Consider the following 27,774-nt stretch of genomic DNA (forward strand, 5'->3'; position numbering starts at 1 on the left):
ACAATTTATTTGTTCACCAAAACACTTGTTCTACGATGCAATTCTGCAACTTTTGCCACCGTGCACATTCGCTTCCACCCTTCGCCCTACTCAAGAAGGAGGGAAAGAGTCTGCTCCTTTTTGCTCTTGCAGCAACGATATGTTTGACTGTATGCGCATCTGAAGTTGATGCAATGTTACCGATGATCTCTTCATGTTCAACACTATCGCGAGTGTTCAGCCATATCCCCGTAAATTATACTACACCATGTATATGCCCGCAAACCTGCCCTAGTCATCCACTCTCTCGTGCTTAGAACCTTACACTTACATCGATACCGGATTCGACATTTTGGCGAGGAGGCAGTCTATTGTCCATCACTCCAGCAGATCCCCTTCTCACCTGTGCTTTTCATTTTTTCTCTCATTTTCTTATCGCACTGGTCCACCACTTGTCAGAGTTCCACACTCTCTCGACACATCCTTCCACGATGCACTACAGCTTGTCTTCAGATAAAGAGTGAATGAGATTTACCAAATCATTCAAAATTTATTCATTTGCTCTCCTTTTAATGGCTACCCGCTCGCCACCAAACTGTACATGCAGCACTGAATAACGAAATACGACTCCGCAAGAAACTGAAAACCGCCAACATAACTTGAACTTCCATGTAAACGCAACGCTTTCAACTAGTTACATGTCGCTCAATTATTATTGAGAGGTACAACGTGTGCAATGCATTATATATTTTTCAAGTGATGTGAGGAGGCCAGCGCATGTGATTGCTTAGGGCGAGTGCGCACCTCCTCGGAAACAAATATATCGGATGATATAGTACATGCTCGTTGCACGTGACCTTTTTTGTGTTAAAAACGCATTCCCATAGCGTATCAAAAGGACAATTGTTAGGTTACATCCCTCACAGATCGTTGAAAAAGCTACTTTGCCGTCAAGCGCGACTCAGAATAGATCTGTTCTGCAGCTACGAAATGTTCTTTAATGGACGCAAGCTAAAGATTTTCTAATTTTATCGAAGGGCCGCCAGGTTTGATCAGTGGAAAAGTTGCTCTGCTTGAAACGCAGGCCTGTATTATCCATTCCACATTGATTTGGTCATTGATCACTCAACTTATACAAAGAGCTTGTGTCCAAATATCTTAACTATTCATAAGTGCTCTCTCTAGCTGGCGACAGCAGCAGTGATTGACGAGTTAAAGGTCAATCCCTTTCATATATCCCATTAATACAATAAAAGGACATGTCGTGCTGGGAACTTCATCTATATGCGGGCTACTAACTACGTATGATAATCGTCTATATACACGTGTCCGATAAATCCTTCCAATACTGCACACTGAACCGTAATGCCGTCCGATAAATCTTTCCATTACAGAGGGACGAGCAATACTGCCGCTTTAGTTACTGCCTCCCTCGGATTAGTGCCGCCCAAGATTGGCAGACACAGGTCGTGCCACGTGTCACAGACGACGTCGTCACCTCCCTCTCCTCTGGCAAGGTTGTTTGAATCTTTGGAGTCTGGGTGTGGAGTGCGATGTGAGCAATGCTTTATCGCACTTGAGGTCTGCGAAACGAGCCTTTTTGGAATGAGAGGGAGGGTCGGAAACAACAACAGAGAAATCTCCCTTAATATATGCTGGAAAGGGACGGGCAATGGTTCACCCAACTGATTATTGCCGCCCCAGAGTAGTGCGGTTTTTCTAGTATTCGCACAGGGCGGCACTAATGCGTAGGGTCCACTGTACTGCACATTGAACTGTAATGCCGATTGCCCTCAGTCTTCCTGAGGCTCGATTTGCATTGAAATTATTTGCGTAGGGACATGGCCGAGTCTACGCGCCATCAGTTCGTCGATATAGAAGATAAAAGAAATACTGAGAGCACGGGAGATGAAATGAAAAGCAGAAGAAGTCTTTCCTTAATGTCTCTGCCAGCAGGATAGATATTCTTCGACGAGAGGCACATTACTTACCATTTCATTCTCGAGCAAGATAAATAACGTGACCTGCACATGAATAAATATATAATTACTATTTTCTCCAGTCAATACAAATTGTTTCGGGTTTTTGGGCTGCAATTTTTCCTACTCCATCGGATTCATTCCCAAGAAGATCTCAACCAATTGGGCTATTTTCAAATGCGTTGTGAAAAGGATGCTTTTGTCTGTGAATAGTCTGAATTGTTAGGACTAACTTAGAAAGCTCCAAAATTTATGTTGATTGTAGTCAACACAAAATTGGCGTATCAGGGATATGCAGATGATGATCATCTGCATATCCCTGATACGCCAATTAATTTCGGCCAGGGATCATGATGATCCCTGGCCGAAATTAGTTTCCATCGTCGGGAATGCGGACATAAATGGTATGATAAGCGGAAAAGGTATGAGGATTTGCGATTTGCTCCTACAATTATTTTGCTATTTCCGGAGACCTCCATTCAAATATACAAATAATCAACCTTGTCCGGTTTGCGAAGACGTCGAAAAGTGCCGCATGAGTTCGCATACATGCCACGTGTAGCACAAAAACCACACAGTTCCTAGTGTGTTGCCAATTTATATAAAAAATAAAATTTCGGATTCAACACTATCTCCCTCAGAGATCCTTTTGGAGGACGTACTTCCAACGAACTACGGGTCATAATGGTCACGGTACTTCCAAGGGCACCCGTGCGGCAAGAGAAAATCTTCGGAACGGACTGGGACCAGCATTAGCCGACGCTTTGGACTCGTTAAGAACGGGCCTAGTGTCTAGACGACAAGCAATTTGACCTCATATGAGGTCAGTCATGGCCTCATATGAGGCCAGCTTTTTTTTTGCAAAAATATATAAATTAAATCGAAACTTTAAAACATTCAGTTTGGACACTATTTCTTTAACGTATACACGCTCGGCAATAACATCTTGCAAAACATTGGGATGGCGGTTTTCAATGCACAGAGAGACTAAGAATCTAATGAAGTATCAATGATGAGTTGACTTTTTAAACAGGCGTTTTGGTTGTGAAGATATCAACATAAAACCTTTTGAGGTTGGTCAAAAAAGGCTCCTTTTTGGGCATTTTAAAAATGGCTGGAGAAGACGTGCAGATCTCACCAAAATCCACCCTTCCACAACGCAGAAGTCAACTGCCGTGTCGAGAGTATCTTTTTTCCATCTTGTTGAGCTAGCACAAGTCGAGAAAAATAAGTTGAAAAGTGACCTCATATGAGGTCATTTGTCACCTAGACACTAGCGCGTGAGTTCTTCAGGGAAAGTCCCGTTAGTAATACCTGTAACGCACCTCATGGGTTGTAGCTTGGCGTTGGAAACACCTGTCGTCAGTCGATGAATGGAAGGGTGCCTTGTTGTGTACGTGGAGGAAAAGTAACTGCGAAAATTTGATAACCCCGGCTATAGTTTAGATGACAAGCGAGATGAGGCCAATTGACCTCATAATAAGAGGCTACTTTTCAACTTTGTTTTTTCTTGACTTGTGCTTCCTCAATAAGAAGGCGAAAGATTCCCTCGCCACCGCACCTGGCTTCTGCGTTACAGAAAGATGGATTTCAATGTGAATGCATTTCCGTTCCGGTTGTTTTTTGAAGCGCCTGGCGTTGACGCTCTTTTGGGCAGCCTTGAAACGTTATGTGTTGAAATTTTCGAAACCACAGCGCCCTTTTACTGTATAAAGTCAACTGGATATTGAAACTAACTTATATTATTAGCCGTTCAGTCTACTCACAACTGCTATCCCGATGTTCTGCAAGATGTTATTGCAGAGGGCAGGCACGTTTAAGAAATGGTGTCCAAACTGACTTTCTGAATTTGCGGTTTATTGTATTTTTTTTGCAAAAAAAAGCTGGCCGCGTATGAGGCAAGCCTGACCTGGCCTCATCATATAAAGCAAATCGCTATCGTCTAGCTAGAGAGCAGCTAGAGAATAGACACTAGCTAAAGTGCAGACTGTAGGACTTTCAGAATGCTGCAGTGTGAAGAGTCAGTTGAATTCAGGATTTGGTTGGATTGAGATTGAGGACAATTTGAATTATCCGCAAGTCCTCAGCGCATAAAATTTTGGTGCTTTCTCGGTTGGAGCTGAATTTCGTTTGTCTGAAGAAAACTGCTTCGGCAAAACTGCTACAGTACGGCATGCGAAATTTGTGCCTGAAAAGCATGGGGGCGGGCATAGTAGTGCGCACGGCTTACAGTACGAGGCGTAGAAAAGACCAAATGAGGCTGTCCCTCTACCGTACGTTCAGGGCCAGTCGTGCGTAGAAGTTTGGACGCCGCATTAAGAGGAACACACATCTCTAGAACATTTTATGCAGTAAAGGATGACTGCGAAAAAGACCTACAACAACCGCTTCATTTGGAGAGGCTTTTGGTTCGCCGCTGGAGAGCACGTTTTCAAAGTTGACGGATATAAAGGATAGGTTGGTCTCGGTGAAAAACGTTGGTCATCCAGTATGTGGAAGTTTCGCAGTTTTGCCCATGAATTAGCCTCATCTACAATCGAACCCAAAGAGGGTTCCGCATCGTCTAAAGGTTCAGTGCGTACAAATCAATAAACATGTAAAAAGGAGCATTTGATGGTCATAAAGATAAGAATTGAGGTTACAACAAGCACCTTTCAAAGAAACATCTAAAATCCACTTGAGACCACTCTCTAGCATTGGATATCCGAATAGCTGCCCAGCCTTTCAATTCACGCCTCAGATGTGACCGGTCTGCGATGAACCATTCCAGTGCATGAGCCACACGCAGGGGAAATAGTTCCATTCAAGTGCATGTCGCCTGCCTGCACTGCACATTTGCATCTGGATGGTCGACGGTACGGGCAATTTGTCAGGTTCGCATCATCACATGTAGAGAGAAAGTTCTCTCTATCGCTTCGCAGTGACAATTGCAGCAGGCTGTGGACAGACCCGAGATCGTAACCCTCATCAATCAAGATTCGCACAGAAGACGAACCCCGGTTCCGTCGTCAAAGCAGGTGCCCGACTAATCCGAAGTCTACAAAATATAGGATTGCGGCGACTAGAAAGACGGTCCGTCGTATTTACGTTGATAGAGGCAAAGTCACGCTACACCAGACAACCTCCACATTGACTTACTCAGTCTCCTCGACCTTGACGCGGGCACCGGCGTTAGAGATCTTGATATCGAGCTGAGCTGCACGGTCGATGATGGCGATGCGCTTGCGGCACGAGACACTGTGTGCGATCTCAGCGCAGTAGACGCGGTTCTGCATCATGAGGACTTCGAGTTCGTTGACGTTATGGACGAGGAACTTGAAGAAGCCGTTGGGCAGCATGTGGCGAGTCTTCTTGTTAGACCCGTAGCCAATGTTAGGCATCGAGACCTTTCCCCGCCACTTGCGGCGAACACGCGAGTCAATACCTTTCGGGCGGCGCCATGACTCCGGCACACGCATCTGTGTGTCGGACTGGTGGCGCTTAAACTTGCGCGTCCGCTTCTTGACGATCTTCAGAGTGTTCTGAGACTTGACCATGGTGAAAAACTGTCGCAGTCAAATGGATTCATAGAAAGGAAAGAGTACCAATAGGTGCAATGTTAATAACTGCTGTTTGCGCAGTAAATATAGAGTCGCAGAATCCAACCAAGAAGAGAGGGGATGGCTTGCGTCCGCAATTAATCGATAACGCGCGCACTCCCTTTCCGGATGCTCAAAGAGACAACGGCAATATCACATAGCATCTATCCAACCCCATGGTGAGCCGTGGACCCAGCCGTGTGAAATCACCCACCGACGGACGGGCCAAGGCACAGATCAATGCCCCATCAAAATTTCCATGACGCGAATCGCTCGAGGATTCGAAGATGAGGGCTGCGCCGCGAGAAAAGTTGCAAAGACTTACCTTGGTGCGCTCCGCTGCGCGACAGTTTGACGATGAAAGGCGAGGAGAACAGACGGCCCTGCGACGATGAGAAGTGGCAGGATACAGTATGCTCAGTGCGCGGGTCGCCGGCGGCCTGCTCCAGAATGACGATCAGGCTTCCCACACTTTAACCCTAGTTAATTTTGATTATGTAATGAATTATGTTCGCCTGAGCCTAATTGCCATCATGCATTCTCCAGACGAGCGATTTAATTAACGGGATTCGGACCTTCTCTCCGCAAACCATTCAGGTGGGGTCGATGCACGCATCATCACTTTTGTGACTCTGGTCTCACACTAGCTCATGTCTATTGCCGCTCATACCCGACCACCCCATTCACACGGCAGCCCGGCGTTTCAAGTGCCGTAGCCCTTGACGGAGAACCTGCCAACGTATTTCTCCGACCATGTCTCTCGTGGAGGCGGGAACGCCCTCTATGGCTAGCAGCGAAGCGGATGGCCCTGCATCCGTCGACGCACGCCAGGTCGGCCCCTCTGTTCGCGACCGAACCGTCAAGGACATAATCTCTGGTATGAGGCGCCGTCGCGGAGCCCAGCAGATGCCGTCTACGGTGCAACGGAATAAAGACCGCCGAAAACGACGCCGTCGGGTGGCCCAGGGATTGCCTCCGGAGGAGGATGGAGAACAGACCGGCGGGAACCAGGAAGCGACCGATGCACGGCCAAGGGAGGTAGAGGGGGGAGAGGCGGAAAACAACACAGAGAAGGAAGCAGAGAAGGACGCAGAGAAGGATGACGAGGAGGAAGGGGAGGAGGATGAGGACGTCGTTGCCCCGCAAGTTACAATTGACGAGGATGGTAATATCGTCATCGACCAGTCGAGCTTGGTAGTTAGTGCAGGGACGGCGACAAATGCCGAGCTGGATCGCGGCGCGGTGACTGTGGAGAATCACGCGTTTTCCACTCACATCACGAGTGCGACGTACTCGAAGAGAGAGGCCGCGATGAAGTGGGAGCTTGTAGAAACGAATCAGTTCTACGAGGCGCTGAGAAAGTTCGGCACCGACTTCTCGCTCATGGAGAGCTCCTTTCCGAAGAGAACTAGACGTCAGCTCAAGCTCAAGTTTAAGCGAGAAGAAAGAGAGTTTCCAGAGAAGGTGGACAAGGCCCTCAACGAACCACCCCTACCGCTCCCGACGCTCAAGCTAGCGCCAACTGCGCCGACGACACAAAATGGAAGGGAAGGGGCTGAATCAAGTAAAGAGGTAGGAGCGGACGGAGCTCAAGTTATCGATTCAGACGCAGAAGAAACTGAGAAGGCTGGCCTCGCCAACAATTCGAGCGACAGCGAAGATGAAGACTAGTCCAATCTTCTTGTTTGAGGTGTAGCAGCACGTACGTACTTGTGAATAGTGTAACTGTATCTGTACATCGCTTCTACGTTTTTTTATTCCTCAGTAGACACCATTCCATATTCATCTCAGAATTATAGTATTCATTAAACAGAAGACTGAAGCCCTCCCAGAACTGCATTTACGAAGTGTAGGCATTGAGAACAGCTGAGTTGTGAGTAAACTTATTGGCAAATATGCCATCATGAATTATTCGATTCGGTAACGAGAGGACCCGCGACGGGCACCGCCCATGGCGTCCTTGAAAGAGATATACTCGATTTCGTGCGTGATGGAAACCGTCTTCTTCCAGCGCTGGCCGATTCGCATTTGGAGGTCCGCCGAGAGCGCCGACTTTGTCCAGATCGCAAGACGGTCTTTTCCTGACTTGATATTGAGCACGATGCCCGAAATATCATCGCTCTCCTCCGGGCCGAAACCTTCTCCTAGCACAGTTAGAAGCGTGTTCAACCAATATTTGTCTAGCTGATCCTTGTAGGAATTAGGGAGAGGCAGCCGCCATTCGCCGCCATTGGTGTTCTGCTTGTCCTCCCATTTCGGTTCGATTCCATATTTGAACAGGTTGTATGTGTTATTACGGGGTAATCTTGACGGCTCCATCAAATTGTTAAAAACACTACAGGGTTTGAAAAATCAGAAGCACGAGGAAGATGCGGGAATAGTTAGCAAACGACGCAAAACACTTGCTCGAAGGAGCTTTAACGCCACACAAAGGAGAAGGCAAGTGAGATTCTTCGTCATGGCAAGAAACAAAAATGGAAGTAACTTACGCCCAAAAGTCTTCGACGGTGTCGAACGAAGCCACCTCTCGTAGGTTGGCGCCATAGCTGGACCTATTGACAATGTCATGCCATAGAGTCCATTTAAACTGGAGAGGGTGCGTTTTTTGTTCTCCGGATTTCGAAGCGGATGTGTTCTCGGTCATAGTAAATGTGCGTGAGTGACAGAGTGAATGCGCCTAGAAAGCGGCGGCAAGTACGGGATGGTTGGTCTGTAGGTAAATGCGGCCGGCGACAGATTGAAACGTCGCCCATAGTACCGCCGGGGACGCAAGTTGTCCGAACGGGGATTAACTCATTTCTGGAGTATCAGTTAATTTTTAAAATATTTGATTTTTCTACTCTCTATTGGCTGTAGAGTCAAAAGATGTGACATGATTAGCCAATAGAAAAGGAAAGCCCTTGAGGACCAACCAGTCAACCAGGCTTAGAACCATCCATGCAGAAGCCGGAGGAAGGCAAGTACGAAGGCAACAGAAATATACTGCACCCTTCGGTACTGCAGAGCTCGAATACGATGCCTGCTCATTATCACCGCGAATCTAAAACGGCATGTGTCACTTCCAGCAAAACTTAAAAGCAATTTAATCACCCAAGGCTTTTCGCAGTCTTGCATACCTGCTTAAGCGGTTGTAGCAGCTGTGCCCATCTCTGCAGGCGGAGCTGGTTGTTTTAAAGACAGAAAAAGGCATACTTGGATTCTATTGCTCTGCGGTGTTTCCACATACAGTATCAATTCACAACTTTTCAAATTCCTCGCACCTACTAATTCCTTTTCAATCCGTACACTACAACATACCGTACATGTATAAAAACATCTCTGATATGCGTTCGGCAAAGGAACTGCGGTCCTTTTCTCGTGCCCAGGAAATGAAAATGATGGATTATAATGTGTACTGTAGCTGTATCTAGGAGAGGCACCATAGATACAGCCCGCATTCACCCATATCACCTCAAGAATGTGTTTCGAGTACGAGAGAGAATTGAGCTGTGCAACTTACGAGAGTCTTCTCTTCAGAGGACTTCAGTGATGCCTTCTTCCAATGCTATGGTACAATCTCACATAGCTCGAACTGAAGTCTTATTTCTTATGACATCGCTAAAGCGAGACATGTCATGCATATCCTTCATGGTTCAATATCCTCGAAAATTTATGCTATATTTCGGTGCGTGGTGTGGGACCCGACTTCAACTAAAGTTTTACCGTTCTTGTGTTTTGACAAACTTCTTCATAAACCAGAAATATGGATTTTGAATCACTAGCTTGGTTTTTACAGATACATATCCCTACAGGTAAATATACAGCCTGCAGATTTGTACTGTTCTGTGTCTGCGAGAAGAAGCTGCCCATGATGTGATGATAAACTTGAATGATCGAAGGTATGTTTCTGTACTGAGGCAACATTGCATACTTGATCGAATAACTCGCCACTCCCTACGCATACTGCATCGCAATACATTGCCTCTAACCCGCGGTTGCAGAGAAACAGATAATTTGAAGCTGCTATATCCAGAGCTGTTGTAACATGGGTGTTTCTTTTCATGGTTTCTACGTCTTACTGCTAATATTTGCAGTCATCGCAGCCTTTTTGTACAGTACTTTGTTGTCTATCACGCACTCGACAAAACGTTCAAGCACTCGTTCCGTTAGAGACACAAGGGTGTCACTGTACTGTAGTGTTTCGAACTATACTAGGATATTCTCAAGTACGTCCCCAGTTCGGGAGAGGGTCACGTACACATCGCATCCATACCCTTCAAGGTTAATTACTTTCGTATCCCCGCCAAAATAGCGAGCATACAACCTGCGACGATATTCGCAAGAAGCGCGAATCGTCCGTTCATGGTAAGTTCGCATGATTTCGAGGTTGTTGCCGTGTACAGTTGATATATGCGTGCATAACTTACCGGCTCATTGGAAGCCCAAAGCCAAGACCAGCCATCGGGGATTCCTGCATAGGGGCTACACGATCCGAAAGCGCATTGCCAAGGAAAGATTCTTCAGCGACAGACTCAGCAACCTCAATCGCAGCATGATCTCCAACGGTTGTGTAGCCATACTGAAATATTTTATCTTTGTCGCCTTGTTTTAGGCCTCCACCGGCATCGGATATCCTTATTGTAAGCTCGCTTGGACCACTAGCTACAAGCACATGTACAGCTGGAAGTTCTTCAGGTGGAGCAAACACCGATCCACGCTTGCCCCCGGCATGTTCCACTGTGGCCCGCATAGCATTTTTTAGTAGCTCAAATAAAGTGTATTCAAGATGAGCTCTCACGAACGGCAGGTGAATGACGTCGCATCCACTGATCAAGACTTCTGGAGAGACACCGTAGTGATAGGTAGAGACGCGCTTCGACGCGAGGATAGCGTGACTCAGACACTGCAAAACGTCGCATTGCATATCTACAACTCCATTATTTCTCCTTAAGTCACCAGAAGCTCTGGGCAAATTACTGTCATTTCCTTGCTGGACGGCCTCATGCAAGGCAATATGTTGTTCGGCAAGCACTCGTCTTCCAATCCTACTAGCCATCAATATCTCTACCCATTCCTGCAGCTGGACGTGTAGATGCTGATTTTTATGGAGACCCAGACGTTGTGAAATCATTCTTGACTGAAACAGGCCTTCTGCTACTAACTGCACGACCTCCGCGCTATCAGAAACAATTTTTTTGAGCAGCTCACAAAAGAGGGCCTCCTGCCCGAGTGAGGTGATGGGCGGGAATTGTGAGCATGAAGAGAAGGCATCGATGTAGATTTGATAGACATGATGAATACTTGGCGCGGTAAGAACAAAATATGGCAGTTCCTTCATATCTACGATTCGATGTGACAGGCGAGTTGGCAACTCGTTCTTGACATAGTTTGCACTAGCAAAGAGAGAATTTTTCTCGCAGAGATCTGGGAATGCGAGCGCGTTAAGAGTCTTGCGGCTGATGGGTTTTCTGGCGAATCTTTCCAGGGTGGCAGCATGCAACCACCGGTTCGGAACTATTTGTTCGCGGTGAACATGCCTTGCCATCGCAACGCATCGCCTAGTAGAGCGGCCAAGCATGGTTGACTATACCCGAAGTATAACAGGTCGCAACAAGCGAGGGTCTTGTGTGTTGCATACGTGTACACCCGAATAGAATGCGGGTGTTGGTAATAGAGCTCTGAACTATACAATAGAGCAGGGACTACTTCTTGCTTGACTCTTCCGTGGTGGTCTGCCAGTTCAGCGCGCCTTTCTTAAGCAAGTCCGAAGCATTAGAGCGAGACGAGAGGTGCGTGCGGAGCTCGTGCAGGAAGTGACGCCGTGCTGAGCTTAACAGGATATTTGTTTGTGTCTCACTGCCATCGTAAGGATTATGTCCAGCAATGCAAGTATTCCTCATTTTGAATTCTTTTGAAGTCAAATTTCCAAACGTGCCAAACCCCTGGAAATCAGGATAAGGGTGTGGCCATGCAATAGCTTCGGTAAGCACCTCAGCCACTACACACCGTGATTGCAGCCTTATAGCTTGGCATCAACGCCTTTCAACATCTTGGGAATATCACCGAGGGTTTCTATGGGTGGAGAAGTAAAGAGTCCAGCGGCGAGACGTGCGGAAATGTTCTGTTAACTCTGCCATTTGAAGAAGGCGGTGTGCCAAATGGCGGGGGGAGCAAGTGGGGTCAATAGCCCCACTCGAAAACGACCTCGGACGCAGAACTCTGCCACCAAGGGAAAGCGTCCGCCGCTTGGAAATCGCCATTCCAATGGCCGTCTATCTCAGATCCGTGTCGAAATGGACAGCGTCGCGGACATACGAGAAGCTAACATGCCCACTCTCACTGACCTTATTGGTGGTGGACGCTCAAGAGCGGAGCAATTTCTCGGGGAAGAGGCACCCAACAATATCTGGGCCTCTTTTGGAAACACCTTGGACAACATGGGTTCTCTTTCGAATCTCCCCACCGTCATCGGAAACGACGACGCGTCAAAGGTTGTGTATGATGCGGACTCTCGTGCATTCAGCGAACAACTCGAACGAGATGAGAACGTAAGCGAAAGAAAGTTTGATCAGATTCCTATGGACCTGACCTTGAAAAGGAAAGTTGACGTAGTGTCAAAATCAACACTGCGATGGGCTCTTCGACGAGGGCAGGGTGATGAATACGGTGCGCTTGCGAAATTGACAAACGGTAAATCCAGTACCGCGAATGACGAACGTCAAGATCCCGTCTCGCGAAATGACCGGAATAGACTTGAAGATGATTCCAACGTTTTGCAAGCCCGGTCAAACGTTGATGAAGATGTGTTGAACTGGAAGAAATGTCTTTACAAAGCTTTACTCCATTTCCGCTGTCCAGGCGAGTCTCTGCCCAAAGTAATATCATCGCGATGGCAAGTCTTGACATCCAATTACGGGCGAGCATCTTGGCAAGAGCACGCGCTTCATGACGAGAAGAAGTTCGCAGTCCACAGGCTTATAAACTGGCAGAGCGCATTCCAATCACTATATTTTGGGTATCGACATGGTCACATACCGGATTTTTACGTGCTGCTACAGACTACAACAGTTTTGTTTAACAGAGGCAAACCATGGGCGGGGAGCAAGAAGAGAAGAAGAAGCACAGCTATGGTATCTTCGGCGAACGACAACCAGTCTTCTTGCTTCCGAGCGAGTGTTGCAAAGGCTTCGACGGGCCTGAGAGCACTGATGAGTGAACACGAGGTGCCGTTCACCTTAGTGGAGCGGCCATCTAGCTTCGAAGACCCTGGTGTAGTTGTTGAAGGAGACTTTGCAATCCATGCACTGTTCAACTTTTTGCTGTCTCGAGGGCCAGGTATATCAAATGCTGATGATGTTCCGCTGCTAGTATGCGATAAGCCCTTTCGAGGTTCAACGATTTACTCCGCAGAGGTCTTGAACGCTAGGCAAATGCTAATACCAGGTAAGCCGGGGGAGCAACCGGAGCATCGTTATACTATGCAGTTGTCTGGTTTGTTTACACCAGGACAAATTAGCGATGTGTGCAATTCTCTTGCTAAAATACAGCGCGGAGAGTTTGCTGCTCGTTTTAATACGGACGAAGCCGGCAACATGTTGAATAGTTTCGGCCATGGTGGTGATTCTTCTGATGGGGACGAAGCCGAAGAGGACAAACTCAGACTGCGAGGGCCTCTCTTTCTCTCTAGAGTACAAATGGATTCAACTCAAAATGGATTCTCGGTTACCACTCGTGAAGCAAAATAACGCCCGCGCAACTTCCCAGGACGAGAGTTTGTTATACGGAACTGGACTGGTGCTGAGCATACCTAGAAGACCAAGCAGAGTCCTGAAAATGCTTTGTGTAGCAACACTTGTTCCGATCAGATGTAGCTTGATATGATTCGTACATAAGCTCGGAGTTTGGGTGTGCCTTGAAGTTAGTTAAATCGGCTATATATACATACATATTCTACAACGTCAAGAGGCGGGCGGACACGCCTGCTACGGCATCTTGCTGTGTTCATGCAATACGACATAGTCTTCTCGCCCTGTCGATTGTAGAGCCACTGCGCGCATGATTGCACCTCCCTTGAGAATGAGCTCCTCGTATTCCGCCGCTGGACTGCTCAGAGCAATAATAGCTCCTCCTACCCCAATTTCAACTTGATTTGCATTCACCACAGCCGTCCTTATGACTACGTTTAAGTCTGCAGCGCCACTCAGACTGAGATACCCAATGCTTCCTGAATATATTCCACGAGGAGAATTCTCAAGTTCGTCAATAATTTCCATCGTTCTAACCTTTGGTGCTCCAGTCATCGAACCCATCGGATATGCAGCTTGAATACACTTCAGTGCGTCACCTGGTCGATTAAGGACTCCAGTGACAGTTGTCACTAGCTGATGAACGGATGCGTACGACTCCACGTGCATGAGGCGTGGGACTTGGACAGAGCCGACCGCGCATGTGCGACTGAGGTCGTTTCTTACCAAATCAACGATCATTAGGTTCTCACGCCTATCCTTCTCAGAGTTTTGGAGCATAGTTCGCAGGGCTTCATCTTCTTGGAGTGTTCTACCACGTGGTAGTGTGCCTTTAATCGGCTTAGAGGTTACGACGCATGTTGAGTCTATCTGTAAGAACCTTTCTGGTGAGGCGCAGCAGACAGCCACGTCCGAACTCAACCGAAGATATGCAGCGTACGGGGCTGGATTAATTAATCTCAAGGCACGGTATATGTGCAGAGGATCAGCTTCAGTTGTCCCCGGGAGAACCGTTCTCAGGCGGTTTGTTAGACATACTTCGTAACTCTCTCCAGTCTCGATCGCAAAAAGACATCTGCGGATGTCCTCTAGGTACGAGCTTCTTGTTCGCTCGGGAACAAATTGCAACACAGAATCAAGTCTGTCTGGGCTGAATGCACTCAACCCGTTAACTGGCTGCTCAACATCACCAGGGTTCTCGAGAAACGAGCGGACGTCGTTAAACCATTGATATGCGGTAATGTAATGCTCCTTTGAATCGGTGGGAACGACTGCAACCATATAGAAACTGTTCTCTTCGTGGTCAATTACAAGCACTTGATCGGCAAACAAAAACCACGCGTCTGGCAGTGTCGATTCGTGCTCGTTTCTCTTGACTCCGGGAGTGTCCTTTTTCAGTTCGTATCCAAAAAACCCGACATACCCACCATTCATGTCAATTGGTAAGTCTGGGTGTTGTGGAGCGTATCTGGCCGATAAGCAGGACTGGAGGTACTCAAAAATTGTTGTGTCGTGCAATGCGCGCGAGGATCCTGTGCTGGTCCTTACATTGAGGAGTCGTTTGTGGACATCGTAGGTGATAGTTTCGGACAGCGGTCCTGTACACGCACCCATGAGAGAGAAACGTCCTCTGGATGACTTTTCTTGGTCATTCTCCGAGGTTGGTGCGGCGCTCGGAGTCTCCTCCCCGCCATTACAATTATGCGGCGGATCCGGTGGTAATTCTGGCGATGAGCATCGAGACATTCCCGAGCCCAAGGGAACAGCATTGCTACTATCCAGCCAAAATGCCTCAGATTCTTTCCCGTACAAGCCCACGAACAATTGCTCTGATGACACGCTAAGGTAGCGAACCTGGTGCAGCAACGTGCGATAATTGGCAGTACCTTGAGTGACTGGCTTCAAAGTAGGGGCGACTGGCGGAGTTGGGCACGGCGCGAGGGCGGGACGACGGCACGCGCGAACAATGTTGACAAAATTTGTGACTAGACGCAGTCCGTATTCCGATGAAACCGATTCCGGATGAAACTGGACGCCGAACAAAGGCTTTGTGCGGTGGCGGACGGCCATGAGAATTTGGTGAATGGTACCGTCATCCGCTCTGTCGACAGTCCAGGCAGTTGGCTTCAGAAAGTGAGTATGACAGGAACTAGCCGCAAGCGAATGATATCTGACGGCGCGGAACGAGTGGGGAAGGCCGGTGAGCAAGGGACAATCATGCCCTGTTGGGGCGCGTGTGACAGTGGAAACGCCGCCATGAACCGGTCCCGCTGGGGAGAGACCGACTTCCATGCCATATGCGGCACACAGAGCCTGGTGGCCGAGACAGACGCCGAGCATTGGGGTTGAACCTTGGAGAATGTCTCGCTCCAATTGAGGGAAGTCATTGTCGTTGAGCGGCGTGCCTGGGCCTGGAGAGAGGATGTAGCCGTCGAAATTTCCTAGAGCTTGGGTTAAGGCAGAGAGCGTGGGATAGGCATCGGCACGAATGACGGTTGGGGGAGGGCCATTTGCTAGACTCACTAAATGTGCGAGGTTGTGAGTGTACGAGTCGTAATTGTCAATCAGCGCCAAGCGGGTCGCCCTCATCTTGGGCGAGGGATGCAATGCAGGCGTTGACTGGTTTCGATCCAAGCCAATGCGGTTATAATATTACAGCGACAACGACGTGCAAATGTGTGCGCGAACCCATTTGCACGGAGAAGATCGATACATTCTGTGGCCTGCTCCTCCCCCTCCCGATTCCCTCCCACGGAAAACAGGAAGAGCGTGCAAATGCGGGCTGGTCCAGGTATCTCTTGCGCGCTCGCGTCGAATTTGTCTGCGGATGGTATTGCATGCATCATCCCGCCACTTGGCTTTATATAATTGGTGTAAAACGAACTGCGGGCATCATTGGATGATATGTGACGGTTGGTGAAAGGACACAGCGAGCGGCAATGGAGGCGGAATGTCTTCATTTATGTCCCTGGTATTGGCCACTGGTGTCGTTGATCCGCCGCCATGGGGCCTCTGTTGCAACGCGTGTCCTTCTCAGCAAACAAGGATGTCCCCAGCTCACTGGCAGAACAGTCAAGTCGTGTACGCGTCCTATCTTAACCAGGGGATATTTGAGGACACTTTCCTTACAACACACCATACAAGGTGGAGCCTTCTTCCCTTGCCGTCTCTCTGCAGCATCATCGCCTCTGCTTGGCGCCGTATCCAACTCAATTCAAGTCTGCAATGCATTCGCACTTCCCTGTTGCATTCCTTGCGTCCGTCCCATTCACTACCACTTCCCGTGCTTCTTTTCAACGTGTCTGTGTCTCGCGTCCAGCTCGTCGCCCCAGGTTCTCTCCGCCCCGAACATCCTATGCCCCTACAGCTTCCCTCTCGCCCTCATCACAAAATGGCGCTTCGCACACTGAGACCAGCGGAAGCCACGTCGACGACAACCAAAATCGAGTCCCAGAACCGCCTGAGGAACCGGATGTCGAGAAGAAAAGACGGGACGTCTCGCGTCTCTTGAAACTTTTCGGCCGTCTGGCCATGCCGTACTGGAAGTCGGACAAGAAGGCGCGCTGGGACCTGGCCGGCGTTATTGCATTAACTTTCTTGCAGAGTGGCGTCTCAGTCGGATTTTCTTTCATTTCGAAGGATTTCTGGACCGCTCTCAACACGAAGAACGCTGATTTATTTTATCACCAGTCAGCGGTATTCTTCTTCGCTCTAGTTGCGTTCACGCCCATCGTCGTTTACTATCAATACTTTCGGGATAACTGCGCACTCAGATGGCGGGAATGGATCACAGAGCGCGTCTTGGCACAGTATTGCGCTGACCGAAGCTTTTACAATCTTGAAGCCGACGGCAAGGTCGACAACCCTGACCAGCGTATTGCTCAAGACCTCAACGCCTTCACCTCTGAGTCCTTGGCGTTTGTGCTGACACTTCTCGTTTCCGCCATCGACTTGGCGTCTTTCTCAGCAATTTTATTCTCTATTTATCCTGCACTCTTCGCAATCCTCTTGGGCTATGCCACCACTGGAACTGTATTGACTGCCGTAGTTGGGAAGCGTTTGGTCGGGTTGAATTATCAACAGCTCGTGCGTGAGGCGGATTTGCGATACGGCCTTATTCGCCTTCGAGAAAACGCCGAAAGCATTGCGTTCTTTAAAGGTGAAGCGCGCGAAGAGGCAGAAATCACTCGTCGGCTGAAAGCTGCAGTCACCAATATGAGCGAAGTCATCCGCTTGCGTCGACAGCTTGGATTTCTACAAACAGGGTACAAGTATGCTGTCCAAGTTCTACCCGCCATCTGCGTCGCTCCGAGATACTTTTCTGGTGCAATTGAGCTAGGGAGCGTCACGCAAAGTTTTGGCGCTTTCTCTCACATTCTCAGCGACCTTTCCCTTGTCGTCAATCGCTTCGACAGTTTGAGTCAATTCGGCGCAGGCATTGACAGGCTGGCGGAGTTTGTTCAGGCCCTGGAGAGCAATGTGGATGAGGAAAACAGAACGTTCAACACAGCAACCGTTGGCGATAAAGCGAAAACATTGGAAGAGGGGACGTCGAAGAACATCCAGATCCGAGAGATTCCCGGCCGGACCAGAGAGCTTAGTGTTGAAGAATTGACGCTGATGACGCCAGTGGGAAGTGTTGAGAGAGAGCTGATTACTAATCTTTCATTTCATTTGAGTGCCGGGGACAGACTCCTCGTCGCCGGTCCGTCCGGTACCGGCAAGAGTTCTCTTCTCCGGGCAATCGCTGGGCTGTGGAAAAACGGTTCTGGATTGGTTACATGTCCGTCCTCTGATGCAATCTTCTTCGTTCCTCAAAAGCCGTACTGCACTTTGGGGAGTTTGCGAGCAAACCTGCTCTACCCTCGCGATCCGGACACTGAGGAGAACCCTCCCGATGATGCTGCTTTGATGCGCGTGCTCGACATTGTGGACTTGCACGAGTTGCCGGCAAGAATGGGAGGGTTGGATACGGTTGCAGATTGGAGTGACACGTTGTCTCTGGGTGAGCAACAGAGGCTTCAATTTGCTCGACTGTTCCTCTCGCAACCGTCTCTGGCAATTATCGATGAAGGCTCTTCGGCATTGGGAATTGACGCTGAGAAGCGTATGTATGACATGATTCGGGGCCTCGGGGTAACGGTAGTAAGCGTTGGGCACCGCCCATCGTTGTTGGCTTATCACGACAAAATTCTGCGTCTCGGTAAGTCCAACTCAGGATGGGAGCTGGAAGATATTAAGCAGGAACAACGAGACAGAGTTATTGTGCAGACTTTGTAGAATTGCCGGAGTATGGTTGGGAATCAACCCGCACCGAAAGGGTCGCAGACTGGCTCAAGGCTTTTCTTATGTAGGGGAACTAGTAGTGCGGTAGGGGGGATGAATGCTCCTACTGCGGTAAATTACTGTACGTGGAAATGGCATGCGGTACAGTACGCCCCGTTGTTTATTGTTAGTAACCGCGAGGCTACCTTTATCTTGTAATTTATTGGGTAAAAAATATATATCATACCAAGCGAGGACTTGAACTGAGCCACAGAACCGTCGTGTGTAGAGCTCTGGCTGGGCTCAACAAGACTCCTATCTCCGGAAACGTCCAACGCTCCGGTATGCCACCTCGAGTTCCGACATGAGCTCCACAACTCAGCGTTTTTTAAAGACAAGCATCTGCACCTAAGGTTTGGCTATTCAACGGCTGCTTGTCGGTGCACAGACTTGTTTCAGGTATGGAGATGGGGAAGACGGCTTTCACAGGTGTTCCCGTGGGTACAGCCCCGGGGCGGTCCGCATTGAGAACAGCGCAATTGCGTCAGCAGTCTGCCTTTTGCCCACCATACGTATGCCTGAACTATTCCGTCGCCCATCGAAGAGCTCCGCTCAGGGTACCAGCAGTGGCTGTAGCCGAAGCAGTGCAGCCAGAAACATCGACAGGATCCTCTGAGCTGATGAACAACGGCTACATCAGTGTTCCTCCCGAGCGGATACGAAACATCAGCATCATTGCGCATATTGACCATGGGAAAAGCACGTTAGCAGACAGGCTTTTGGAGGTCACCGGTACGGTGTCCTCGCGGGACATGAAGGACCAATTCATGGACAGCAACGACATTGAACGCGACAGGGGAATTACTATCAAGCTCAACGCCGCCAGGATGAATTACATTAACCCAGTAGATGGGCTCAATTATGTCATTCATCTCATCGATACGCCGGGTCATGTCGACTTCACCTTCGAGGTATCTCGCTCCTTGGAAGCTTGTGAGGGTGCCTTACTTGTTGTCGACGCATCGCAGGGGGTTGAGGCACAGACTTTGGCCAACGTGTACTTGGCATTGGATGCCAACCTTGAGATGATTCCAGTTTTGAATAAGATTGACTTACCGGGTGCTGAACCCGACCGCGTTGTGCGTGAAATTGAGGAAGTTGTCGGCTTGGACTGCACCAATGCAGTTATGGCATCTGCAAAAGCGGGAATTGGTATCGACGAAATCCTTCAGGGTGTCATTAACTACATACCTCCGCCTCGAGCAAACTCTCACTTGCCTCTTCGAGCTCTAATTTTTGATTCTTATTATGATCCGTACCGAGGCGTGGTTGTGTATTTCAGAGTCGTTGATGGCGAAATACATAAGGGCGATAAAATCAAGTTCATGGTTACCAAGAAGGAGTTTTACGCTGAAGAGATTGGGGTGATGACCACAGAACAGCAACCTGTCCACGTCTTGAGGTCTGGGGAAATCGGTTACATTATTGCGGGTATCAAAACTGTTGATGATGCGCGTGTAGGCGATACAATCACAACCTCAGCGAAGGGAGCTGATGAGGCGCTACCAGGTTACCAGGAAGCCAAGCCAATGCTTTTCGCAGGCCTATTCCCAGTTGAGAGCGACCAATACAACCACCTGAAGGATTCCCTCGAAAAGCTCAAGCTAAATGATGCTGCGCTGCAGTTTGAAGTTGAAAATTCAGCCGCGATGGGATTCGGTTTCCGGTGTGGTTTTCTGGGACTGCTTCATATGGACGTCGTTCAAGAACGCCTTGAGCGGGAGTACGATCTAGACATTATTACGACTGCCCCTTCCGTCGTGTATTCCGTCATGCCAACTAAAGGCGAGGAATTCTTCCTCGACAACCCTGCAGACCTCCCAGAAGCAACGAAACGAGAATTCATTTCCGAGCCGTACTGCAAGCTGGAAATTATTACCCCTGAAGAATACGTTGGGACGGTAAGTAACAAGAGCCCGGATTATGCCGTTAGATAACATTCGATACTTTTCCTTTTGGTGATCTTGCGCAAGTATCTAACAAGACTTCTTTCCTTATTTCGTCTGAACACAAACACCGCAGTTAATGGAACTCGCACAAGGTCGACGGGGAGAATATGTTGACATGAAGTATCTGGTTCAGGGTCGTACAACTCTGGTCTATGACCTTCCGCTGGCTGAGCTGGTTAACGACTTTTTCGACCATCTCAAGTCTCGAACAAAGGGATATGCTTCCATGGAGTATTCGTTCATAGGCTACCGCAAGAACGATTTGGTGCGCCTTGACGTCGCCATCAATGGTGAGCCGGTGGACGCACTGTCGAGCATCGTGCATCAAGAAAAATCATACGCAGTTGGGAAGGCACTTGTAAAAAAGCTGAAGGAGATTGTGCCTAGAGCACAATTCAAAATTCCTATTCAGGCCAAAATTGGAGCCAAGGTTGTCGCAAGCCAACAGATATCGGCGTTGAAGAAAGGTACGTTTGACACTGTCATTCCAGAGGCTACTTGCCCCTTGGCATTCTTCGCATAGTGAGCAAGAGCTAACGTTTTCTATCTGCATTCTCCGTGTTCACCCATTAGATGTCACCGCAAAGTAAGTGGAAGAGGCTCCTCGCAGATTTCCCGATACTCTTTTGGATAGAAACCCAACTAACACAGGTGCAACCTTTTTTCTCTCTGTCGTTATCGTAATGTCAATGTGCGTCCTGCTTAGATGTTATGGAGGAGATATCTCGCGAAAGAAGAAACTGATACAGAAGCAGGCGGCAGGAAAAAAGCGGATGAAGGCCGTCGGAAAGGTGAATGTACCGCAGGAAGCGTTCAAAGCAATGCTCTCCATCAACGATAGTTGATGCAAAACGGCCACACCTTGGAGAAAGACGCTGCAACATCTCGAGTGGCTGTCGATCAGCTTGCTAACAGTAATCCTTTGCGCCTAAACCTGTCTATAGCGTGCATAAAACACACGGGTTCCGTCAATGAGGTTAGAATTTTGCCCATCTCGCCTGGAAAGCTTCTCCACGCGTTAATACTTACCTAGCATGGTGACATTCCCCTCCATCCCCCCACTGTGATAATACACCAAATCCGCGCCATCCCCTGCAATGCGCCCTTCTTCCACCGCCAACATAACTTCCTCCCATGCCTTGGGCGCGTACACAAGGTCGAACTCGAACGACGCTGCTGCCCTGCCCATCTCTTTCCAAATGGCCAGCTTCTCCCTCCGTACATCCGCAAAGCTACCTCGAAGCCTCGGGCGCAGCACATCCGGCAGCACAACACTGCCCCCGTCCCACTCCGCCAGCCTCCTCATCTGCCTCAGCAAATACCGCTCATCGCCCGACACCGGCACAGTCACCACCTTTGCGGACTCCCCCAAATGCTTGGCCAGGTAGTACGCCGTGGTCCCCGTGCCCGACGCCAGAAACACCATCGGCCTGTACTGCGACAGCCGCCCGCGGCGCCTTAGCGTCGCCAGCTGCACTTGCAGCTCGCCCGCCAGATGCCTGAGCCCGGGCTCCGCTAGCGGCCACGCGCCGCCCTGCGGGACGACGACGGGGCGGCAGTCGTCGAAAGCTGCGGGGCACGCGGCCATGACGTCGCTCTCCGCGGCGGCCGCCACGGCCTCCGGCGGCACGTCAACAAACGCCTCCGCAAAGCGCGCGTTCGGCACATGCACGTGCATCATGCCGAGCGCGAGCGCGGCAGCGAAGTTGCCGCCCGCGGTCGCCAGGTGCGGCGGCACGGGGCGCGTGACGTAGTAGAACGGCAGCGCGCGCTGCGCGCACAGGTGCGCCAGCGCCAGCATGGCGTTGGACTGCGCGCCACCGTACGACACCAGCGCCGCGCGCCGCAGAAGCGTGGGCGAGAGAAGCGCGTGGAACTTGCGCAGCTTCGACGCGCGCAGCGCGCCGTAAGAGAGGAGGTCGTCCCGCTTCACGTGCACCGTCCGCCCGCGGAACGACAGCGGCGTTACGGGCGTCACCGGCAGCGCAGGTAGCGCCGGCGCGCGGGTTTCTGCGCATCGGATAGGCGCGCGGCGGCGCCGCGCAGGCCAGGACGGCAGCGCGCCGGCGTGGAAACAGACGGCGCCGGATGCGGACATGGGGGGCGGTATGACAGCTCTGCGGTTGTCGAGTTGGACGTGATAGCAGATGGCGCGAAAGAGGCAGGCATCCAGGTTTTGCGCCTCATCTGGTGCATTTTGATCTGCGTTTATCCCTGTTGATCCCTCACCCGCAAGAAAATGTACGTGCGCGTAATATGCGCCCCTCTCTCACTCTCCTTCGGCGTCGACCACAATTTCGAGCCTAGAGGCCAGACGAACAACAGGGTCCCTCAAGTCGGGGTCCTTAAGCGGGACAACCCTGCCACCGGCGCCGCCCCTCTCGTCGCCATCGGCCGGAACCCACTCCACGCCGTGCACTCCGTCAGTCTCCAGGACGAGGTCCCATTCGGGGACGTCCTCATCCACGTGCGTCACCCCCCGGCCCTCGCGGCCGCCCTCTGCCAGCACGCGGGCGAGGTGGGCGCGCAGGTGGAGCTCAAGCGCGGCGAGCCTCGGCTCGGCGTGGGCGGGGAACTCGAACTCCAGGACGTATCTCGCGCGCGGCGCGCGCGCGCGGCCGATGACGAGCGTGAGCGCGCGCACGCGGCCCGCGGCGAGTAGTGGGCGCACGTCGGAGAGGACGCGCGTGATGTAGTCGCGCAGCGGCGCGTGCGCGCAGTAGGGCAGCGGCAGCGAGTGCAGGCGGCGCGTCTGGAAGAGCGAGGACGGGTATACGCCGTGCGAGTGCAGGCAGAGGTGGATTAGAGCGTGCAGGAACTCCAGCAGCCGCGCCGTCACCGCGTCAGACGGCATGTTGAGTCGGTGCGTTGCACGAGGGAGGAGACGGAGGAGACGGAGGAGGGTGCAGGAAGTGGGAGGCGGAAAGTGCATGGGAGGATGGGATCAAAGGAGGATGGGATCAAAGGAGGAATGAATTGGACAAGGAGACACGTGGTATATGTACACACGTGTATGTCGGAACCGCGTTCACGGGATGTGGATTCGTAAATTACATGTGTAAGCATGGCAGGAAACAAGCAAGAGCGCGGGAAGCACGTAATTTACGTGCGGTGCCGGAAAGCGCGTGTGTCTGTGCACGGATCTATCATACCAACGATCTGGTGTAGCGGCTTTTCAAACCCCTTCAAACGTTATCAGACAGGGCCCAACTCGCCAACGGCACACTGTCCTCAAGAGCAATAAGGGCACGTGTCCCCCCTCAATTCGCCGTACACCCCGCTCAGAGCCGTGGCTCTGCAAACCTGCTGCATTCCCATTGGCCCATTTGAACCCATTCCCGCCACCTGAAACGGCCATCTCCCCCCGCCATCCTGCCGTTACACACCTCGATCACCAGCTCTAATACCCCATCGTCCTACACTCCCCTCCCCCTCCGGACCAACTTCCGTCCCTCCTCCCTCCATCCCCGTCCGCATCCCCCCTACCAACCGCCCGCCACGCCCGCAACGATGCGTCTCCTTGCCTGCTTCTACAAGCCGCCTGTCGTCGTGGACACGGCCGCGCCCACCCCCGCCGCGCCCGCCGCGCCCACCTCCTTCGTGCCCGCCTCTATCCCGGAGCTGCACCCCGAATACGCGCACTCCGAGCCGTACTGCTTCGCCGCACGTACGGACTCCGCCCGCCTGCTCGTCGAGCGCGTGCGCAGCGCCAAGGGACACGCCGCCGTCCCGACCACACCGACCCCGCACGTCGTGGTACGCGGCCCCTCCTACGCCCCGAAGTCGGTTCCGGTCGCGCTCAAGGTCGAGACGCCGGACCGCCCGCCGTCCGAGTCGGACGATGCCGACGAGAACCGCGACACGGCCAACCTCGCCCCGCCGCGCCAAACCAACAAGTCCTCCGTCCTGTCCACACGCGCCTCAGGGAAGATCTCCACCCGCAGGGCCAAGGCCAAGGCCAAGGCCAAGAAGCGCTCGCTCCCGCGCAAGTCCAAGGTGAAGAACCGCTCCCGCCCGCCGTCCAAGCCGACGGCCCCCCTGTCCGCCGATGAGTCTACGTCCTCGGCCAGGGTCAGTCAGCCCGAGCGCCGCCGACCCGACCCGTCCTCCGTCCGCACTTACTCCTCGTCCGACGCCGAGACCGACGAGCCGCGCCGCACCCCGCCGGCCCTGCTCGCACCCATCCGCGTCCCGCGTATGTCCGATGTTTTCGAGGATAATGGCGACCCGCGCTTCATCCATAGCCCCGCTGTGAGCAACGACTCGTGGGCACTCAACGACTGCGCTGAGCGCTTTGACGATATCGAGGACGACTTGTCGTCGGGCATTGTCAAACTGGCCTCGGTAGGTAATCACAAGGTCGTGCACAAGGCCGCATTGGCACAACAACGCTCTCATGAATTTTCCGACTTGGGTGACGACCACCATGACGATACGCTTGGAGGAGGCGCCTCAGTTACCACAGCGAGGGGCACCAGGGGAAAGAGGAAGAGCAAGCCCTTCTTGGAGAGTGGCAACCCCCTCGACACATTTGATGATTTGGCGCCCCCGCTCGCCCCGGATAGCGCATACGACCACCACGACTCTACGAACAGTTTGCCCCCGGTTACACTATCCCGACAGATCTCAGCGGGTGTCCTGCCCGATGAAATTCAGTTTATCGATACGTCCGGCGATGATGTATATCATGTGCCCCCACCGCTGGACCTGGACAGCCGCAGGCGCCAGGCAGCTGCCGACATGCTCCAAATTCCTTCCCCGTTGTCGTCGTCGACCGCGGGGCCGTCGCAGCGCAGCCAGCATGACAACTTGCTTCAGCTTCCGCAGGCCGGCGTCGATGGTTTTGGCGTCCCGCCGAGCATCATGCGCCGAGCGTCCTCCACAGCCAACAAACGCAAGACCGTTTCCTTCCATGATGAGTCCCCCGTCGTCATCGAGCCCAGCCTCCGCGCCCCGCGCTCCCTCCCGAGGGAGTCCATGCTCACCAAGAGCTCGTCGGAAGCTTCCGAGTACAAGGACGCGCTCGACGGGCGGTCCGATTCGTTCTCAGGACTGCGCGGCGTGCGAGACTCGGTGAGTATTGCCGCGCACACCAAGCCGCCCAACAAGATGTTTGCTTCGATCAAGCCGAAGAAATTCGCATCCGCCGCGGCCTCTCAGCCGCCCAAGACGCTCGATATCCCGCGCCCGCGCAACCAGAGGGAGCTGAGTGACAGCAGCGAGGAGCCGTTCCAGGCGCGTTCCTCGCGGCGCATGTCGCGCGTGTCCGTGCACGACAAGAGCGCGATCCGCGCGGCCAGCAAGCGGCAGTCGCGCGCCGTCGCTCAGGCGATGTCGGAGCAGATCCGCGGCGTTCCCAAGAGCGCCATGCTTGCCTTCTCCGAGAACGAAGTGCTCATCTCGGATGACGCGCTCGACGAGGAAGACAGCGATTTGTCGTTCCGACGCAGCGCGCGTGTGAAGAGCATTCGCATGCCGCCAACAGTCGTGCCGGGCCAGGTTCCCCCGCCGCCGCCGCCGCCACCGTTCCAACCTGAAACGCAGCGCGTGCGTAGCGTTCGCAGGCCGCCTCCGCCCCCGGTGTCCCCGATCAGACGCTAAGACGCTCAATGTACTGTAAAGTATATGCGTTTTTTGAAATGCAACTGCCTATCCTTCCGTGAAGGTATCTTGCTTTCCCATGTTAAAGTCGCGGAGGCATGGGCATGTTCGCTGTCTGCCGCCCGATCAAGGTGGATCATTGGATCAATGAAGTTTGCCGCGATTCCGATTGGCCTAGCTGGCAGTGTTGGGAAGCAATGGAAATGAAACAACACACTAGTGTAGTAGAAAGTAGTGTCATAGCCATGTTATGTTTATGGGTTGAAAAGCGAAAGGACCGGAACAAGGCCAGTTTACTACCGAGATGCTCTTTTAAAAGGGGAACGCCGAAATATTCGAAAAGGAAGCCTGAGAGACATCACGTGCTATCCCTCTGGTCCATCAACAGCGGAGCAAAGCTTTTAGAGCAAGCATTCAAATCGACTTTACAAGATGCATGATGCACGACCGTTTCGCGTTCGATAGTCCCCTTTTCACACAGCAGTATGCTCTCTCCCGCATGTACGGGAGAGAGCATACTTCTGAGTCAACATGATAGCAATGCAATGAGCAACTTAGTCCCTGTTTACAACATGAAAGTTAACTCGTGAAGAACTCTCGGCTGCCGTCTACAGCCTGGTTGTATTGTGCACGTAGTGTACAACCTTCAGCTGCTAGCGCCAGCACTATACTACACGTGGAAGAAGAACAAAAAGCCTACCCAGGCACCGCCCCTCCACATCTTGCACCAAAAAAAAACCTCAGTGACCAAAACCACCTCACACGCGACGATCTAAGACTCCTTGGTCTTGCTAACGGAAGCCATCCGGGACTTTCGCTCCAGCAGGGCGCGCTTCGACGCCTCGTGAACGCCAAACCAGACGGCGGTAAATGGGATCAACCATGCGGTCCTAGCCAGCGAGCCCTTGAACAAACCTCCCAGGCCCTCGGTCCTTCCGACCTGCGTGAGCACATCCACGACGCCCTTGTACTGCCTCGCGCCGCTGGCGGCAGACTGGGTCATGAGCCTCGTCTTGGCCAGATCCAAGGGGGTAGTGAGAAAGCCGGTGAAGCCGCCCGCAATGCCGCCCATGAAAATCTCCTCCCGCGGCGAGAGCTTGTCCTTGCGCACGAGGGCGCGCATTGCGCGTTTGAATTGGCCGTACAAGCCGAACTCGAGCATAGTGTACGGGATATCCCTGAACAAGGTGGCCGAATAGCCGGTATAAAACGCGGCGGGGCCCTCCGTGCGGGCGATAGTGGTGACGGCGGAGCGCAAGCCCGGGTACATATTAGCCTGCAAGCGCTGCTTGAGCAGCTCGCCGGGGACCATGACGACGGAGCAGCACACGAATGCCATGGCGGCGCACGCGAACTCGACGGCGGGCGTACCGGCGCGGTCCGGGAAGAGGTTGGTGGCGAGCTGGGTGAGGGTCTCGAAGGCGGCGAATTTGATGGCGCCGGCCGGGATCTGGGCCGACAGGCTGATGGGAAGGCCCTTGTACAGCGCGGGCAGGCCGCCCGCAGACAGCACGGAGGCGAAGGCGGCGAAGGTCGAGCGGCGCTGCGACCCCGCCGCTTGCACGACGGTCTTCACCGTGTCCAGCGGGTGCATCGAGGCCACCGCCGTGCCCCGCCGCGGCCGCGCCCGCGAGGAGAT

At 51.9% G+C, this 27,774-nt stretch overlaps 11 protein-coding genes; 6 read left to right on the top strand and 5 right to left on the bottom strand.

Annotated features, from left to right (window-relative positions):
* The first annotated feature begins 2,776 nt into the window (after positions 1-2,776).
* On the top strand, positions 2,777-2,971 carry CHC_T00006842001 (hypothetical protein). The gene has a single exon (XM_005710098.1). The coding sequence runs from the start codon at positions 2,777-2,779 to the stop codon at positions 2,969-2,971; it is 195 nt and encodes a 64-aa protein (XP_005710155.1).
* Positions 2,972-4,547: 1,576 nt separating this feature from the next.
* CHC_T00006843001 (hypothetical protein) lies at positions 4,548-6,219 on the bottom strand. XM_005710099.1 is given in 4 exon segments: positions 4,548-5,092; positions 5,093-5,503; positions 5,862-5,979; positions 6,179-6,219. The coding sequence occupies 3 exon segments, from the start codon at positions 6,217-6,219 to the stop codon at positions 5,093-5,095; spliced, it is 570 nt and encodes a 189-aa protein (XP_005710156.1). The 3' UTR covers positions 4,548-5,092.
* Positions 6,220-6,442: 223 nt separating this feature from the next.
* CHC_T00006844001 (hypothetical protein) lies at positions 6,443-7,207 on the top strand. The gene has a single exon (XM_005710100.1). It carries the CDS (start codon positions 6,443-6,445, stop codon positions 7,205-7,207), a length of 765 nt encoding a protein of 254 aa, XP_005710157.1.
* Positions 7,208-7,268: 61 nt separating this feature from the next.
* Positions 7,269-8,279, bottom strand: CHC_T00008457001 (Translation initiation factor eIF4, subunit E, type 1). XM_005710101.1 is given in 4 exon segments: positions 7,269-7,444; positions 7,445-7,871; positions 8,026-8,180; positions 8,181-8,279. 2 exon segments carry the CDS (start codon positions 8,178-8,180, stop codon positions 7,445-7,447), a joined length of 582 nt encoding a protein of 193 aa, XP_005710158.1. The 5' UTR covers positions 8,181-8,279; the 3' UTR covers positions 7,269-7,444.
* Positions 8,280-9,532: 1,253 nt separating this feature from the next.
* On the bottom strand, positions 9,533-11,652 carry CHC_T00006845001 (hypothetical protein). XM_005710102.1 is given in 5 exon segments: positions 9,533-9,721; positions 9,722-9,839; positions 9,943-10,447; positions 10,493-11,073; positions 11,579-11,652. The coding sequence occupies 4 exon segments, from the start codon at positions 11,650-11,652 to the stop codon at positions 9,722-9,724; spliced, it is 1,278 nt and encodes a 425-aa protein (XP_005710159.1). The 3' UTR covers positions 9,533-9,721.
* A 21-nt stretch (positions 11,653-11,673) lies between these two features.
* CHC_T00006846001 (hypothetical protein) lies at positions 11,674-13,260 on the top strand. The gene has a single exon (XM_005710103.1). It carries the CDS (start codon positions 11,674-11,676, stop codon positions 13,258-13,260), a length of 1,587 nt encoding a protein of 528 aa, XP_005710160.1.
* A 31-nt stretch (positions 13,261-13,291) lies between these two features.
* CHC_T00006847001 (hypothetical protein) lies at positions 13,292-13,462 on the bottom strand. Its single transcript, XM_005710104.1, has one exon. It carries the CDS (start codon positions 13,460-13,462, stop codon positions 13,292-13,294), a length of 171 nt encoding a protein of 56 aa, XP_005710161.1.
* A 35-nt stretch (positions 13,463-13,497) lies between these two features.
* On the bottom strand, positions 13,498-15,849 carry CHC_T00006848001 (hypothetical protein). The gene has a single exon (XM_005710105.1). It carries the CDS (start codon positions 15,847-15,849, stop codon positions 13,498-13,500), a length of 2,352 nt encoding a protein of 783 aa, XP_005710162.1.
* A 636-nt stretch (positions 15,850-16,485) lies between these two features.
* CHC_T00006849001 (hypothetical protein) lies at positions 16,486-18,540 on the top strand. The gene has a single exon (XM_005710106.1). The coding sequence runs from the start codon at positions 16,486-16,488 to the stop codon at positions 18,538-18,540; it is 2,055 nt and encodes a 684-aa protein (XP_005710163.1).
* A 665-nt stretch (positions 18,541-19,205) lies between these two features.
* Positions 19,206-21,379, top strand: CHC_T00008692001 (Translation elongation factor 4, Rhodoplastic). The gene is made up of 4 exons (XM_005710107.1): positions 19,206-20,486; positions 20,608-21,001; positions 21,108-21,120; positions 21,241-21,379. Exons 1-4 carry the CDS (start codon positions 19,206-19,208, stop codon positions 21,377-21,379), a joined length of 1,827 nt encoding a protein of 608 aa, XP_005710164.1.
* A 5,188-nt stretch (positions 21,380-26,567) lies between these two features.
* CHC_T00006850001 (hypothetical protein) overlaps positions 26,568-27,774 on the top strand; it is a 1,345-nt gene continuing 138 nt past the window's right edge. Inside the window, exons 1-2 of the mRNA XM_005710108.1 lie at positions 26,568-26,591; positions 26,728-27,742. Coding sequence (XP_005710165.1) covers positions 26,568-26,591; positions 26,728-27,742 — 1,039 coding nt within the window. The remainder of the gene's footprint in view (positions 26,592-26,727; positions 27,743-27,774) is intronic.

The sequence above is a fragment of the Chondrus crispus genome, genomic scaffold (genome assembly GCF_000350225.1).
Source record: "Chondrus crispus Stackhouse genomic scaffold, scaffold_53, whole genome shotgun sequence".
NCBI lineage: Eukaryota > Rhodophyta > Florideophyceae > Gigartinales > Gigartinaceae > Chondrus > Chondrus crispus.

Excerpts from the sequence above, each read along its gene's own strand:
- CHC_T00006845001 (XM_005710102.1), bottom strand. The coding sequence starts at position 11,652 with ATGGCAGAGTTAACAGAACATTTCCGCACGTCTCGCCGCTGGACTCTT. Across the intron at positions 11,074-11,578 it reads TCCACCCATAGAAACCCTCG|GCGATGCGTTGCGATGGCAA; the intron begins GTGATATTCCCA and ends CCGCTCTACTAG. Across the intron at positions 9,840-9,942 it reads TTTGGGCTTCCAATGAGCCG|GTTGTATGCTCGCTATTTTG; the intron begins GTAAGTTATGCA and ends ATATCGTCGCAG.
- CHC_T00006849001 (XM_005710106.1), top strand. The coding sequence starts at position 16,486 with ATGCATTCGCACTTCCCTGTTGCATTCCTTGCGTCCGTCCCATTCACT.
- CHC_T00006844001 (XM_005710100.1), top strand. The coding sequence starts at position 6,443 with ATGCCGTCTACGGTGCAACGGAATAAAGACCGCCGAAAACGACGCCGT.
- CHC_T00006846001 (XM_005710103.1), top strand. The coding sequence starts at position 11,674 with ATGGCGGGGGGAGCAAGTGGGGTCAATAGCCCCACTCGAAAACGACCT.
- CHC_T00008692001 (XM_005710107.1), top strand. The coding sequence starts at position 19,206 with ATGAACAACGGCTACATCAGTGTTCCTCCCGAGCGGATACGAAACATC. Across the intron at positions 20,487-20,607 it reads CTGAAGAATACGTTGGGACG|TTAATGGAACTCGCACAAGG; the intron begins GTAAGTAACAAG and ends CAAACACCGCAG.
- CHC_T00008457001 (XM_005710101.1), bottom strand. The coding sequence starts at position 8,180 with ATGACCGAGAACACATCCGCTTCGAAATCCGGAGAACAAAAAACGCAC. Across the intron at positions 7,872-8,025 it reads ACCGTCGAAGACTTTTGGGC|TGTTTTTAACAATTTGATGG; the intron begins GTAAGTTACTTC and ends CAAACCCTGTAG.
- CHC_T00006842001 (XM_005710098.1), top strand. The coding sequence starts at position 2,777 with ATGAGGTCAGTCATGGCCTCATATGAGGCCAGCTTTTTTTTTGCAAAA.
- CHC_T00006848001 (XM_005710105.1), bottom strand. The coding sequence starts at position 15,849 with ATGAGGGCGACCCGCTTGGCGCTGATTGACAATTACGACTCGTACACT.
- CHC_T00006847001 (XM_005710104.1), bottom strand. The coding sequence starts at position 13,462 with ATGTATGTATATATAGCCGATTTAACTAACTTCAAGGCACACCCAAAC.
- CHC_T00006843001 (XM_005710099.1), bottom strand. The coding sequence starts at position 6,219 with ATGGGGTGGTCGGGTATGAGCGGCAATAGACATGAGCTAGT. Across the intron at positions 5,980-6,178 it reads GGCAATAGACATGAGCTAGT|CAGGCCGCCGGCGACCCGCG; the intron begins GTGAGACCAGAG and ends GTCATTCTGGAG. Across the intron at positions 5,504-5,861 it reads GCGCAGCGGAGCGCACCAAG|TTTTTCACCATGGTCAAGTC; the intron begins GTAAGTCTTTGC and ends TGACTGCGACAG.